The 14,367-nt window shown below is 33.8% G+C and overlaps 2 protein-coding genes across 2 annotated transcripts; one reads left to right on the forward strand and one right to left on the reverse strand.

Moving 5' to 3' along the window:
* Nucleotides 1-7,492: 7,492 nt before the first annotated feature.
* On the forward strand, nt 7,493-11,086 carry LOC17890333 (probable ethanolamine kinase). The gene is made up of 11 exons (XM_006296011.2): nt 7,493-7,701; nt 8,128-8,219; nt 8,358-8,464; nt 8,757-8,862; nt 9,179-9,301; nt 9,412-9,503; nt 9,913-9,997; nt 10,266-10,371; nt 10,461-10,527; nt 10,633-10,725; nt 10,816-11,086. The coding sequence occupies exons 1-11, from the start codon at nt 7,541-7,543 to the stop codon at nt 10,939-10,941; spliced, it is 1,158 nt and encodes a 385-aa protein (XP_006296073.1). The 5' UTR covers nt 7,493-7,540; the 3' UTR covers nt 10,942-11,086.
* Nucleotides 11,087-11,120: 34 nt separating this feature from the next.
* LOC17890459 (Holliday junction resolvase MOC1, chloroplastic) lies at nt 11,121-12,593 on the reverse strand. The gene is made up of 5 exons (XM_023784852.1): nt 12,205-12,593; nt 11,867-11,972; nt 11,717-11,769; nt 11,507-11,638; nt 11,121-11,415 (listed from the first exon to the last, which is right to left on the reverse strand). The coding sequence occupies exons 1-5, from the start codon at nt 12,532-12,534 to the stop codon at nt 11,215-11,217; spliced, it is 822 nt and encodes a 273-aa protein (XP_023640620.1). The 5' UTR covers nt 12,535-12,593; the 3' UTR covers nt 11,121-11,214.
* Between the last annotated feature and the right edge of the window lie 1,774 nt (nt 12,594-14,367).

Genomic DNA, 14,367 nt, shown 5'->3' on the forward strand with positions numbered 1-14,367 from the left:
GTGTTATCTCATTGCTTGTGTGTCTAGCTCGTAGATGGGAGGATCTCCCTCACTAAGTATTTATGAAATACTTATGCATCTCATTATATTTGTGGTGCAGGTAAAGTGTGACGTGGAATCATGGCAAGGAGAGGAGGATGATCTAGGGGATCATTGGTGTTCTTGAATTATTGTTGGAAAGTGTATCGCGGATTGACCACATATATCTATGAGTCTACTTATTATACAAATTCATAAAATTATATAAAATTAAAATGATATAAACACGTATAAAATTAGACTATATAAACCAGTTTCGAAAATGATCAATCAAACAAATATATTAAATTATGGATCCGTGGTGTACCACGGGATAAATCCTAGTATGGTTACATACCCGAAACTTCAGCGATTTGATTCTTAAACATTGATACAAATTCAATATAATTTTCAAATTTACAAATTACAATTTAATACGATATCAAAAATTATGGAAATGGGTATAATTAAATTATGTTTGCAATGTTTAACGTAGCCAGAACTACCAAAACCTTCAACAGTCAAAGCTAATATCATATCATTCAGTGAAACACTTTTTTAGGTAACCGTTTTTCTCTCGTTTTGGGCGACTTCTTCGCCGGCCAAAAACTCTCCTTTCAACCATTGTTCCCGGCCGGCGCTGGCTTCTCCGGCGTCGGTCGGTTCTGTCTTCTTCATCTGGTTGTTTAACATCTGTTTTTCACAGATTTAGGTAATTTATGGTAAGTTCAGGATCACAAATCATATTCTCTTGCCAACTTTTGATGATGGTGATGTACGGTATAATTCGGATTACTTCAATTCTTTTCACGCTTTTGTTAACAACACAATATCTGAAAGGGATAGCGTTCCAAATAACAGTAGTGCCGGTTCATTTGTGTCACAACTGGAGCCCTACTCAAATTTGCGTCGATTCGATTTGGATTCGAAAGAATCATTACGTCCTTTGGTTCAGAAGGTTTTTTCCGGTGCTTGCCGGTGGAATTTCTGGTTTTTAACCGGTAAATGTCCTCCTACACGATGGTATGGAGGTATCATTTGGGTTTTTGATCCAGAAATCTATGGAGTAAACACTTTATTTGAAACTCTTAGAAATCATATCGAGTATGGTTCTGAATTCAAGATGCTTTTAATCCATTATACCTGCTTCAACTTATTTATATCTGGGTTTGGAAACTTATACTTTGAGTGTGATAATTGTTTATCATCACTTGGCCAATTATTTTGTGGTCTTCGGCATGTCTCATCGTGGATGGTTTATAAGAAACAATGGTGGGAAGCACTAAGAAATGAGAATCCCAAATACTTTCTGCCGTGGTTTGTTGGTGATGATGATGGTGAGTGTGTTGTGGGACCAAACACATCACAACTTGTTTTTTCAATGTACATGTTACTGCTTAAAGGTCTATGGTCTTCCCTGGAAAGTTCAAGAGATTTGTTGAAATCTGGCAAAAAATTACTTGTGATTATATTTAAGAAAATTACAGAGTCAAAATATTTTAAAAAGACTTTGGTGCGGAAGTTTTGGTTCCACTATGTCTACATTCCAGAGTTATGTTTGGACACATCGGGTTTATCGCTACGGTTAGCAAAAAGAAAGTTCAGCCACAAGTTGCTGCATGCAAATCGTAAGAAAGAAAAAACAAATATGAAGTTGGACAATAACCGAGTTTGCCATCGGTTAGCGAGTAAGACTACTCTTCAGAAAGCATCGTCAATCTCCCTTCTGCTGTATTTTTCTTAGTGTATGATACATATATATGTATGTAATAATTGTGTTACACTAACTTTGTATAATGTCTTTGTAATAACTCTTTGAAATTAATGAAAATTTGATTTTGCTGAAAAAAAAAAAAAACCTTCAACAGTCACACAATCATAACATTAGATTACCGATGAACTTTTCTGCCACGAAACTCTTCGACATTGATGCTCCTTCTATTAAGAATAGGATGGAACAATAGTTTGTGGACGATTCGGTGGGCATGTATCTTCAATCGCCAAGTTTGCATTATAGAATGTGGAGATTACCCAGAATCAAAATCCCAAAACGTTGATTATTTACGGAATTGTTTGTTATCCTCCGCGCTTTACAAATGTCGCTTAGAATCTCAAAATGGGTCACTTCGGCTCAATTAGTTAAAGTCTGTAATGGGCTTCCGGCTAAGTATATCTGTATATATATGTGTAGACTCAAGTTGTTTATAACTTATGTACATAAAAATTTAATTAGCTTATGAAACTAACATTTTCTTTCCTACAAATGTTTCTGGACCTTAATCTATATTTACAAACACCAAGATTCAATAATCTGTGATATAAACCAAAATATATATATTTTTAAAAATTTACAAAATTAAATTTCTTCAAATTATTCTCCCACGCTGTAGCGCGGGTCAGATCCTAGTCTGAATTTATAACAATTTACTAATTTATGGTAACTTGCTTCGCCTATTAAATATAAACATAGTCTGTTATTTTAAAATCTTCCAAAAAATGGAATATTTAGATATAATATGTAATATTTAACAATAAAATCGAGATAATTAAGTGATTGCGATTATATAAAATTATAGGAAAAAAATGGCTGGCTACACCAACTATAGAAAAATGCATGGTCACACATGCCAAGTATCATATTGTACACTCAGCTACACGAACTAAATGCATTGCATGGCCACATGCATCAACTATACAACGTCATATAGTCAACACCATAGACATAAAATTCTGGTACACCGGTCAACTGATTCTTACAGCCTATATAAATCATTCCTACCCCTCTTCAAGATTAAATCTCAAACCAAATATTTTAAAATATTAACTACCCCTATTCTTACAGCCTATATAAATCATTCCATGTTTTCTTAGAGGGGTGTATTCAAAATGAAATTTTAAGAGATTTGAGTTTTAGGGGGTGTTATTCAACCTTGTATTTTAATTGATTTGGATGTATTTCAAAATATAGCGTTATTTAATGATGTATTTTAAAAACCACAATAAAATCTGTTGTTATTGGATTTAACATTTGTTGGATGTATTTTAAAGTACTTTAAAACAAGCGTTATTCAATTTTCAATGGATTTTGTTTCATTTAAGATTTTAATGTATTTTACATCTAAAACACGTACAAACACAATCTTAACAATTTTCAAAGTATTTCATCTCTTTCAGACCAAATCCATCTTAGGGGGTGTTATTGGATGGAGAATTTTAAGGGATTTTAATTACGGGTGGATTTTAAAGTTCAATAGCCTTTAAATACAATTAAGATGGATTTGATATGAAAGAGATGAAATCCTTTGAAAAATGTTAGGATTGTGTTTGTACGTGTTTTAGATGTAAAATACATTAAAATCTTAAAGAAAACAAAATCCATTGAAAATTGAATAACGCTTGTTTTAAAATACTTTAAAATACATCCAACAAATGTTAAATCCAATAACAGCAGATTTTATTGTAGTTTTTAAAATACATCGTTAAATAACGCTAGATTTTGAAATACATCCAAATCAATTAAAATACAAGGTTGAATAACACCCCCTTAATTGTATTTAAAGGCTATTGAACTTTAAAATCCACCGGTAATTAAAATCCCTTAAAATTCTCCATCCAATAACACCCCCTTATTGAGTTTTTAAATGATTTTGATGATTTTAAGGAAGTTCATATGACTTTTGTAAAATCCTTTCAAATCTCACCAAAAACCATGGGATTTGGATTTCTGTATTATTAACTAAAGAAATCCTCCCAAATCCTCTGAAATCCTTCAAAATCATTAAAAGCCAAATCCACAAATTGTTTTCAATAACAGTGGATTTTAAGGTGGATTTTGAAATCATTAGTTGAATAACAGTGGATTTCATGAGACTTTTTAAAATTCATGTTTGAATAACAGTGGATTTATAAGTTCTACTCAAATCTCTTAAAATTCTACTTTGAATTCACCCCCTTAGTTTACATTCATTCCAAAAGCGAGAAAAACATATATCTCATAAAACAAAGCATGAACTAATACAAAATCTTCACACCACATGTTTTCATATCGTTTTTAATCAATGTTTACTTATGATACTTTACTTTTTCTGTTTAGTTTTTTTTAAACAACTAACTGTGATCTACTTTTTGATGTAGTAACTTGAGATTTTGAGGTCTTTGGAAAACTACGAAGATCAAAAACATCCTCCCCAATTAAAAAAAAACATGGTATGCATTCAAAGGTTATTTAGTCATATATGTGATTTTTAAAATAAAATTAATGGTGAATATTCCTTTTAAAGTTTTTTCCTCTAAATTACATGGTATATATATATATATGTGTGTATATTTCTTATATAATGTATTTAATGTTTACTTTTTATGTATGTTATGGTTTAACAAATTTTATATCTAAGTTGTTAAATTATTTATTTTAGGATCCAAGCAAAAACTAATTATTTATCATATTTTAATTATATATTTACAGTAAAAATGATTAACAAATATTTTCAATATTTTTATTTTATCTAAAAGAAATAAAACTAAAGAATATGATCAAATATGAACCTAACGGGTGCTTTAAAACTATATACAATTACTTATATTAAAACCAAACCTAATATACACACGTTATTTACTTTTCCGAGTAAACATATACAAATCAATATGCCGATTTAGCCTTTATAGAATTAAAATTAAAATATATAAGTAAACACGCTATTCTGTGTATCTAATACTATTCAATACCAAATATTAATAAAAAAATCGATTAATAGATTTTATTTAAGTCATTATTTAAAAACCCGTCATCCGTGCGAATAATATACTTTATTCTGTTTATCATATAGTACAAATCAATACCATTAAACACCAAATATTTATACAATACAGTCAATATTTTAGTTATTTGTTCCAAAAAGTATTTCAACCCGTGCGGAAGCACGGGTTATCCTCTAGTATAAATTTTAAAACAAATAAGATCATATAATGATATTGGAGAGATATTTTAGGAAATGTAATAAATAACAATTTTGTGTGTATATTGTGATTTAATTACAAATTATATCTTAAAGTTTTGTTATTTATTCAAATGGAAAGAGTTTATTATGAAAATATTACAAAATAAAAGATTATAACACCAAATGTACTTCAAAAAGGTTAATATAGATTTAGATTTGATCTTTTCACTCGAATTTAATTTATAACGTGAATAATCCAACTAAAATCTACATAAAATTTTAAAATATTCATATTTCAACGTTTATTTTTGTTTGGTATAAATTTTATATACTTTTTTAAATGTAGAAAGATTCATTCAAAGTTGAAAAACCCTAATCCTTGTTATAAACCAAATGGTGGATTGTCATAACAATCTCAGTCCAGTCGGCCCATGATCAAGCCTGGTCCGGCCAATACATAGGAGGTTTAACCTTTTCCTTATTGTATTAGGTTTACTTTTCTCTCTTTGTATTCATCTTTATATACAGGACTCATTACTCATGAATAAAGACACACTTGAATTCTCTTTATTTTATAACACGTTATCAGCACGATAGTTCTAAGAACCCTAAAAGCTAAAAGCTAAAGACGTCCCCAACCCTAAACCTAAAATCACCACCGATCATGAATCACCACCACCGACGGTTCCGGACGAACAAAGCTTGACGTCTTGCTGCTCAACTCACGGAGGTTCACGGCAGTTCTAAGGTCTTCTTGCTCATAGTCCATTCAACCCTTTCAGGAAATCAAGGTAAGTAAACTAAAACCCTGAAATCATTATTTCTTGATTATAATCATAAAAACCTGAAACCTTGAAACTTGAAATTGTTTGAATGACTACTTTCATATGAAATCCTAAAACCCTAAAACCCAATAACCCTAAAACCTTTAAATCTGAAATTGTTTAGGGCTTAATTATTTTCATATGAAACCCGGTACCCTATAACTTTAAAACCTGAAATCGTTTATTGTTTGTTATTTTTCATATGAAACCCTGTAACCCTAAAACCTTAAAACCTTGAAATCGATTATTGGTTGATTTTCATATGCATCATTGCTTGCTTGATTAATATGAATTCATATCTATTTTATGAAACTCTAATTTTATGTTTAACATGAAAATTGAATATGTATATGTTTAATATGCTTAATCAAAAATCGAATATGAATATGAATGCATGATAGTTAATTAATATGAATGCATTAGCATATATGAACACCTAGATACGCATGATAGTTTTGAATCTTGATCATAGAGAAATCGCATGCTAGGATGCTTGCTTAGAACTTGTAAGATAGTTAAAATTGAATATGAACTTGCTTTGCATGAATATTAGAATTTTATGAAACCTAAAGAATAACCAAATGTCTTTCAGACGTCGAAACTCAATAACTTGGATTTTGCTGCCCTTAATCTTTTGGGAGATAATTATTTACAATAGGCGTTAGATATTAAGATTATCCAAAAATTTCAAGGGTTCAGTGAATGTATTGTGAATGAGAATGACGAGCCCGAAAAGAATAAATATAAGGCAATATTAATTATTCACCATCATCTTGCTGAGAGTCTCAAAGAATAATATTTGACAGTTGAGAATCTTTTGGACCTTTGGAATGAATTGAAAACAAGATATGATCACCAAAAGACGGTGCTATTACCAAAGGCTATGTATGATTGGAGGAATCTCAGAATCCAGAACTTCAAGTCCGTGGATGAGTATAATTCAGCCATGTTTAAGATAGTTTCTAAGTTGAAACTGTGTGGTGAGGATATAACCGAAAAAGATATGTTTGATAAGACCTTTTCAACCTTCCACACAAGTAACGTATTATTGCAACTTAGAAACTATCTTAAACATGGCTGAATTATACTCATCCACGGACTTGAAGTCTTGGATTCAGAGATTCTTTGGTAATGCACCTTCCTTTGGTGATCAATACTCGTTTTCAATTCATTCCAAAGGTCCAAAAGATTCTCAATTGTCAAGTACTACTAATCTTTAAGACTGTCACCAAGATGATGTCGAATAATTAATATTGCCTTATATTTATTTTTTTCGGGCTCGTCATTCTCATTTACAATACATTCACCGAACCCTTAAAATTTTAGGATAATCTTAGTATCCAACACCTTATAAATAATTATCTCCCGAAGATTAAGGGTAGCAAAAACCAAATTATTGTATTTTAACATATGAAAAGCATGCTTATTTTTTTAGTTTTCATAAAAGTTTTGGTATAAATTTTATATATTTTTAAAAAAATAGAAAGATTCATTCAAAGTTTGAAAAACATCCCTAATCACAAACTTGTACGGCACATGTTAAAAATGACTTATCCCTAATTAATTATCAGATTTTTATCAACATGAATATAATAATACCGACATAAAAATATAAAATAAGATGCGTCAAATTAGGGGAAAAAACAAGAATCAAAATTAATTGAGATCTGAAAAAAAAAAAAAAAAAAAAGAATCTTTATTGTGTTGTTGAAGAAGAAGAAAGAAGAAGAAGAGAAAATTTTCAAAAAAAGTTCAAAGAAAATGGGAGCTGCGAAGAATAATAATAATATCTGGGCATTAGCCAACGCCGCCGATGGAGCTAACGGCAACGACGACGCCGCCGCCGCCGCCGAACAGATTCCATATTCTTCATCCGTCGTCGATACGTCTTTACCTCTCCCTCTCATGATTCCTCGTATCATGTTCGTTTCCTCTTTTCCCCAATTCCTCTTATTCGTGTTTCGTTTTGTTTGATTTGGATTTGTTTAGCTTCGGAGATTGATTTTGTTTTTTTTTTTCTTCCTTCAAATTGGGATTTGAGGAAGACGTCTCTGTGATTTAGAATTAGAAATTTGGCTTTATTTGCAATTTTCTTTACACTTGGATTTGTTTCTATGGAGATGATGTGGTTGTTGTAAAGCGCTTTGGTGATGACATAGTGAAAGTGACGAGATTAAAATAACATATAAAGCAACAAAAAAAAAGAAAGAATAAAAGTGATTAGACTGCTTTGATTCGTTTTCATGGTGGATTAGTCAGATATGAATGTGGCATGAGTCTTGTTTCTGTAGAAAAAGAGAGATAAAAGCTTCTTTTTTTTTGGTTCTAATGGCTACTTTCTTTAACAGAGAGTTATGTAAAGATCTGTTCAAGAATTGGAGAGATCTTGATGATTCAGTCTTCTCTGTTGAGAGAGTATCAGGAGGCATCACAAATCTATGTAATGTCCTTTTCGATTTTACGGTGATTACATGTCAATGTTCATTGTTGGGTTTTTAATTGTTTCATGGAAATTTGTGTTGGAATGGAACTCGGCTTTAGTTTTGTAAAATTTGTGACTTCTTTTTAATGATGGCAGTGCTCAAGGTTTCTGTGAAGGAAGATACTGATAGAGAAGTATCTGTAACAGTGCGACTATATGGGCCTAATACAGAGTATGTTATTAACCGGGAGAGAGAGATACTGGTAATTTCCCTTGTTCAGATTATGTCATAAGTCCCTTCCCTTTTGTGTTCTGATCCGTGTTTTTGATGTCTTAGTTTGCGTTAGCAAGAATTTCTATGTTATTTGAATTATTTTTCTTCTAGTGATGTCAACTTGTAGCATGAGCCTTATATTGGAACATGGCAGAGTTTTTTGCTCGATTTTTCTTGAAATATCAAAGATTTTTGTGCTTGTGTTTCTTGTAATTCTTGTGCATCATTTGAATTTTTTATCATTTGTCTTTTTCGTTATCTGCTCCTCTCGTCGTCAATAGGCTATCAAGTATCTCTCAGCTGCCGGATTTGGTGCCAAGTTGCTTGGTGGATTTGGAAATGGCATGGTGCAATCATTCATCAATGCAAGAACCTTAGAGCCATCAGGTAGGCATTCAAAATTCTTGTAGCAGGATGTGTGGAGACTGTCTCTAGAAAAATAAATTATTTCTTGTTCTTCAGTGGATAACCTGCAAAATGTCGTGTGATTAATAAAATAAAAACAAATGGTTGACCTGCAATCCGTGGTGCATTTGATCTGGAGCCTGTAGAATACTTATATACTATGAAACTGAACTGAAGGGAAGGTTTTCTATTAACATGAGTAGAACATGTGAACTTTCCACTTTTATGCTTCATAGTTACAGGTATAAAAGTGGAAAAGCTTCTCAAATGACTCTTACTTCTCTTTTGTTGTGGGCAGACATGAGACAGCCAAAGGTTGCTGCTGAAATTGCCAAAGAGCTTGGGAGGTTTCATAAAGTGGAAATACCAGGTTCCAAGGAACCTCAGCTGTGGTTTGATATCTTGAAGTTCTTTGAGAAAGGTGTTTATGTTTAATTTGTGCTGGTTACTGTTGCATTTTTTTTCCATTGATGAAGCGTTGGCTATATATTATGCGGTTTTTTCATGTCTGCCCTGTACCTTTACTTGCAGCATCTACTCTTAGATTTGAGGATCCTGACAAGCAGAAGCTCTTTGAGACCATTTCGTTTGAAGAACTGCGTAAAGAGATTATTGAGCTAAGGGTATTCCTTTTCCTCAGTAAAGATTTTTGTATCTCTGTGATGTGATGTGTTCTTGATGTCTTATGATACTCCATTCTGCTGTTTGAAAATTCTACTTGTCAAGTTCTTCCTGGGTGAGAATATAGTTTAGCAAATACACCAGACCATTAAAATGAATAGTAAATCTTTCATGTTGGATTTTTTGTAGTCGTTTTTGCACAAATAACAATTTTGAAGTCTAAAATATAGCCATCCTTGAATGATATCGAAGACTTGGTCATTGTGCTGTAACTCATTCAAAAATCTACCAATGCTTCTTTCTGTAATGTGCTGTAACTTGTACAGTTGTGTTTGTGATTGGTTGTGCATGCTAACACTTTATTCCTTGCTTTGGTTTGATAGTATTTGCTTGATTCTGATGATTGATCAGGAATTCACAGGCTTACTTAACTCACCTGTGGTGTTTGCTCATAATGATTTACTATCTGGAAACCTGATGCTGAATGAGGAAGAAGGTGAGAAAATACCTTCGCCGCTGTACTTCTTTTTCGACCGAAAACACAGAAATAGGCGCTAAAAAATTATGTCACTTGGTTATGTGCATAATCGCATCTTAGTTAAACGATTGATCTTAATGGTGATGGAAGTATACAAAGATCGCGGTACCAACTTTAAGAGTTGGATAACTATGGTCTTTTATATTGGCTTAGTTGTCTTCTTCTAATATCCTAAGTTGTGATGTTATGTAGTCTCTAACTTGATTCTCTTTATATCCATATTTAGAGAAACTTTACTTGATTGATTTTGAGTATGGATCATACAACTATCGAGGCTTCGATATCGGGAATCACTTCAATGAATACGCAGGATACGACTGTGATTACACCTTGTATGTGCAACTTCCTTGACTCCTTCTGTTATTTCTAAAAATCTCCTCAAGAAATCGAAATATAACTGCTTGTTGTGGTTTCTTTGTAGGTACCCAAGTAAAGAAGAGCAGTATCATTTCATCAAGCATTACTTACAGCCAGACAAACCAAATGAGGTAAGAACATATCAGGCGAATTGAATCAATACAATTGTTTTTAATGGAGATAGTAATCTGTTGCCAATTGCAAAGCTAAAGAATATACATGTCTTGTGTAAACAGGTCAGTATCGCTGAAGTAGAATCAGTCTTCGTAGAGACAGATGCGTATAAATTAGCATCTCATTTGTACTGGGCAATATGGGCGATCATCCAGGTGCGCTTTTTTGACCATCTTAGTATATTGCTTAATGTTAATAACATTGTATTAAGCTAATGTAAGTGGTGTACAAATTTGGTGGAACAGGCAAGGATGTCTCCCATTGAGTTTGAATATTTGGGTTACTTCTTTTTGCGATACAATGAATACAAGAAGCAGAAGCCACTTACCTTTTCACTTGTTAAATCTCACATGTCTGCATCATCTGTCTAGCCTTTTGACCAAAATGGTTAAATCTTTATTATATATTTTTGGTCGTGTTGTCATCAATTCTTGTAAAATTTGTTTGTGTTGTTAGTAAACCTTGTATGATTTGTATGAATGAACTTAATTTGTTGAAGTAGTGGCCCTTTATATCTCCAAGCACCGGCAAGAATGTAGTTGCTAAGAAGAGCATGCTAAAGAAACTTTACTAACTGATCCAGCAAAAATACAATTAGTCCAAATTGTAATTGTTTAATTAATAAGTTAAGGAAAACTAAAACATTATTTAACTTCCACTAACTGGTTTTCTAAGTAATCAACCTGAGAGACCAATTCTTGTGGCTGGATCAACAATTTCTCTGTTCTAAGGGATTCACCATACGCTGCAATGAGCAGTGCTTCAGCTCGACCATGATCCTTTTTCCTCTTAAGTTGCGAACTAAGCGATGGAAACAACTCCGTTGCAACTCGTCTGCTATCATCCTGTAACAAAATATAAGACTTTCATCAGCGTTTGAGAGATTTGTTTTGTTTTTAACTCACAAAAGTTTTGATAGTAAAAGATCAAAACCACCTTCGTGCAACTCCCACTAGCAAGTTGGAAATGCCTCTTCCATAAAGATGCAGAAACTGGAATGACACAAAAGCCTGAAGCAACAAGTGTTCCTATCCATAACCCATACCCAAATCCTCCACTATACCAACCCTAAGACACAAACACAAACATTTCAGTTTTAACCAAAAAACACACACACCAAAACTAAATGTTTGTTGTAGCATTAACCTGTTTACCATCTTTGGGAAACGGATTCGATTGTTCTATATATACTCTGCTTCCTACATTACCAAACACAAAAGATGTAAAACTTCTTCTAAATCTCACTCAAAGAGCACAAAATCAACAAAGTGATAAGTTCAAAATATATATGCTTACCAGAAGGAACATCTAAACTCTGAATCAATTGCACAATTGACTTTGCATCCAAGCGTTTTCTTACTCTTTTCCCAACTAAAACTGGGATGTGTGGAGTATCAAAAACCTACTCCAGAGTCAACAAACACAACCAACTTCAGTTAACAAACTCTGAGTCTATCAAAGGTTCAGAAGATTTCCCACAAATTAAACTGTTCTGTAATAACTCAATCAACTCTGGTAATGATTCTATTCAATATAATTCACAGAACCTTGTAAAGATATACACTTTTGTAACCCTAGTCAACTGAAAAGATAAAACCCTAAAAGCTAACAATCTCTTCATTCTAGTGACTGACCTGAGCAGAAGAAGAAGAACCCAAGTGGTCAAATTTCAAAAGAGCCAACGCACCAGACAAGTCAGGGTCAATCCCAATGACGCAGCTTGACTCAGCATTGTCTTGAGTCATGTCTTCTTCTTGTGAGGTGAGAGAGAGAGAATCCAACCATTTCTCCTTCATTAACGCCGCGTCGATAGCTTTCGTCGTCGGAACAGCGCTAAACGCGAGACTCCGCCGGCGAGTGAACGGAGCTGTGACATTCGAGGCCGAGTGAGAGAGGAAAGGTCTGAGCTTTGAGAAGAGACTACGCATATGTGGCAGCGACGGTTGGCCGTACACTGTCGCCATTACAAGAAGCCCCAAATTAGAACATACCTCACTCCTATTTGATTTTTGTATCAGGATATTACTTTTTTTTTTCTTTTCTTTGTGTATCAGCTGGAGTTTTTACTTTTTATTAAGGTGAATTAGGTGAATATTCATTTTCAATTTCAAAATAAAGAATATAGCATATTGTTTGAAAAAAATAGAAAATTAAGATAAAGGGTTGATAAAATTACTTTTTTGGTGTTGTGAGGGTGATAAGGGTGGGTAGTGGTCGGAGGCGGTGGCCGATGGCCGAAGGTGGCAGTGGACGCGACTAGAGGTGGTCGTGGCTAGCGGCCGGAGGTGGCGGTGGTTGATGGTCGGCGGACGGACGTGGCGGTGGCCGGAGGTGACGGTGGCCGGAGAGATGATGACGGTTTATGGAGGAGGTGGTGGTGGTGGTAAGGAGGTAGGGAGTGGTGGTGTAAGTGTTAAAGAAGTATGGGGTGGTGATGATATGGTTAAAATAGTATATATTATAGTTTATACATAGTATATCACCTTTTAGTGGTTAGAGTAAGTGAATGAAATATAGATCTAAGCCGAAGACAACATTGACCAATTCAGAGACCTAAGATCATCTGCACTTTCAACAGCTGTAAGTTCATAATTTCTGGAAAAAACTGTTAAAAGACCTAAAGAAACACCAACCAAAAAGGATCCAATCGACAAGCTTCCACCACTATCCTATTAACTAAAATTCTAACAAATCTAAAGCTTTAGCAGAGAATTCAGCCGTAACTACTAAAAAGTTCAACCAAAGTCATCGAAAGCCACATCAATTCACTATTGAAATCCAATCTTAAAAGAATAAAATTAGTAAGTGATAAGAACAAAATCAGCTTCTTAAACAAGGGAGGATCAAATAATTATGCCGCTTGATCTAAAAAAAAGACTCAAAAGCAATATAATTCAAAGAACACCAAAATTAATAAGAAACGAAAGAAGAAAAACAAAACCGGAAAAACAGACGACAAATAGCTAGGCCGGAGTTGGCCATAATCACTGAAAAAACTAACATTTGTCCGAGAGTCATCGGCCCATGATCCTTACGAAGCCAACCAACACCGAAAGATAGCCAGTTGATGATGCTTGCATAGCCACCAACGCCGGAGGATAGCCAGCCGATGATGGTTGCTAAAGAACTCGTGGGTTGTTTTGGAGTAGAACCTATTCACTAAGTTGAGCAAGTGCAGTTTTTGGCAGCAAGATACCGAATTTATAGGTTAGATTATCTTGACAGATGGGGTTTTAGTGGATCTAGAGAAGATTTAGTCTATCAGAGAATGGCTGAGGACAAAAAATGCTATCGAGGTCATGAGTTTTATCCAGGTTAGAGCTAGCTATGAAGAAGCTCACAAGGAATGATTTTCCTTTTGTGGTCTCTTGTGAGTGAAGAGAGCCAATCTCGTGTTTATTGATGCAGTAGGGTAAGGTGGTTGCCTATGTTTCAAGGTAGTTAAGGAAGCGTGATGACAACTATCCTACTCATGAGTTAGAGATGGCTGCATTTGTTTTCGCTTTAAATATTTTGAGATCTTATCTTTTTGGTGAGAAGGGTCAGGTGCATACAAATCATCATAGCCTACGTGAAGTACATATTAACGCAGCTTAAGTTGAATATATGGTAGAGCGTGGGATAGAGTTAGTAGCTAACTATGATCTGGAGATAGCTTACCATCCTAGTAAAGCTAACTCGTGACACACGCTCAGAGCATGAAACGGTCGGCTTCAGCTCAAGAATGGGATATGGAGTCTCTGATTGGCAAGTTTAGTACGTTACGGTTGTGTGCTATTCTCATGAACCGTTGGGTT

Source organism: Capsella rubella, unplaced genomic scaffold, assembly GCF_000375325.1.
Source record: "Capsella rubella cultivar Monte Gargano unplaced genomic scaffold, Caprub1_0 scaffold_4, whole genome shotgun sequence".
Classification (NCBI taxonomy): Eukaryota; Viridiplantae; Streptophyta; class Magnoliopsida; order Brassicales; family Brassicaceae; genus Capsella; species Capsella rubella.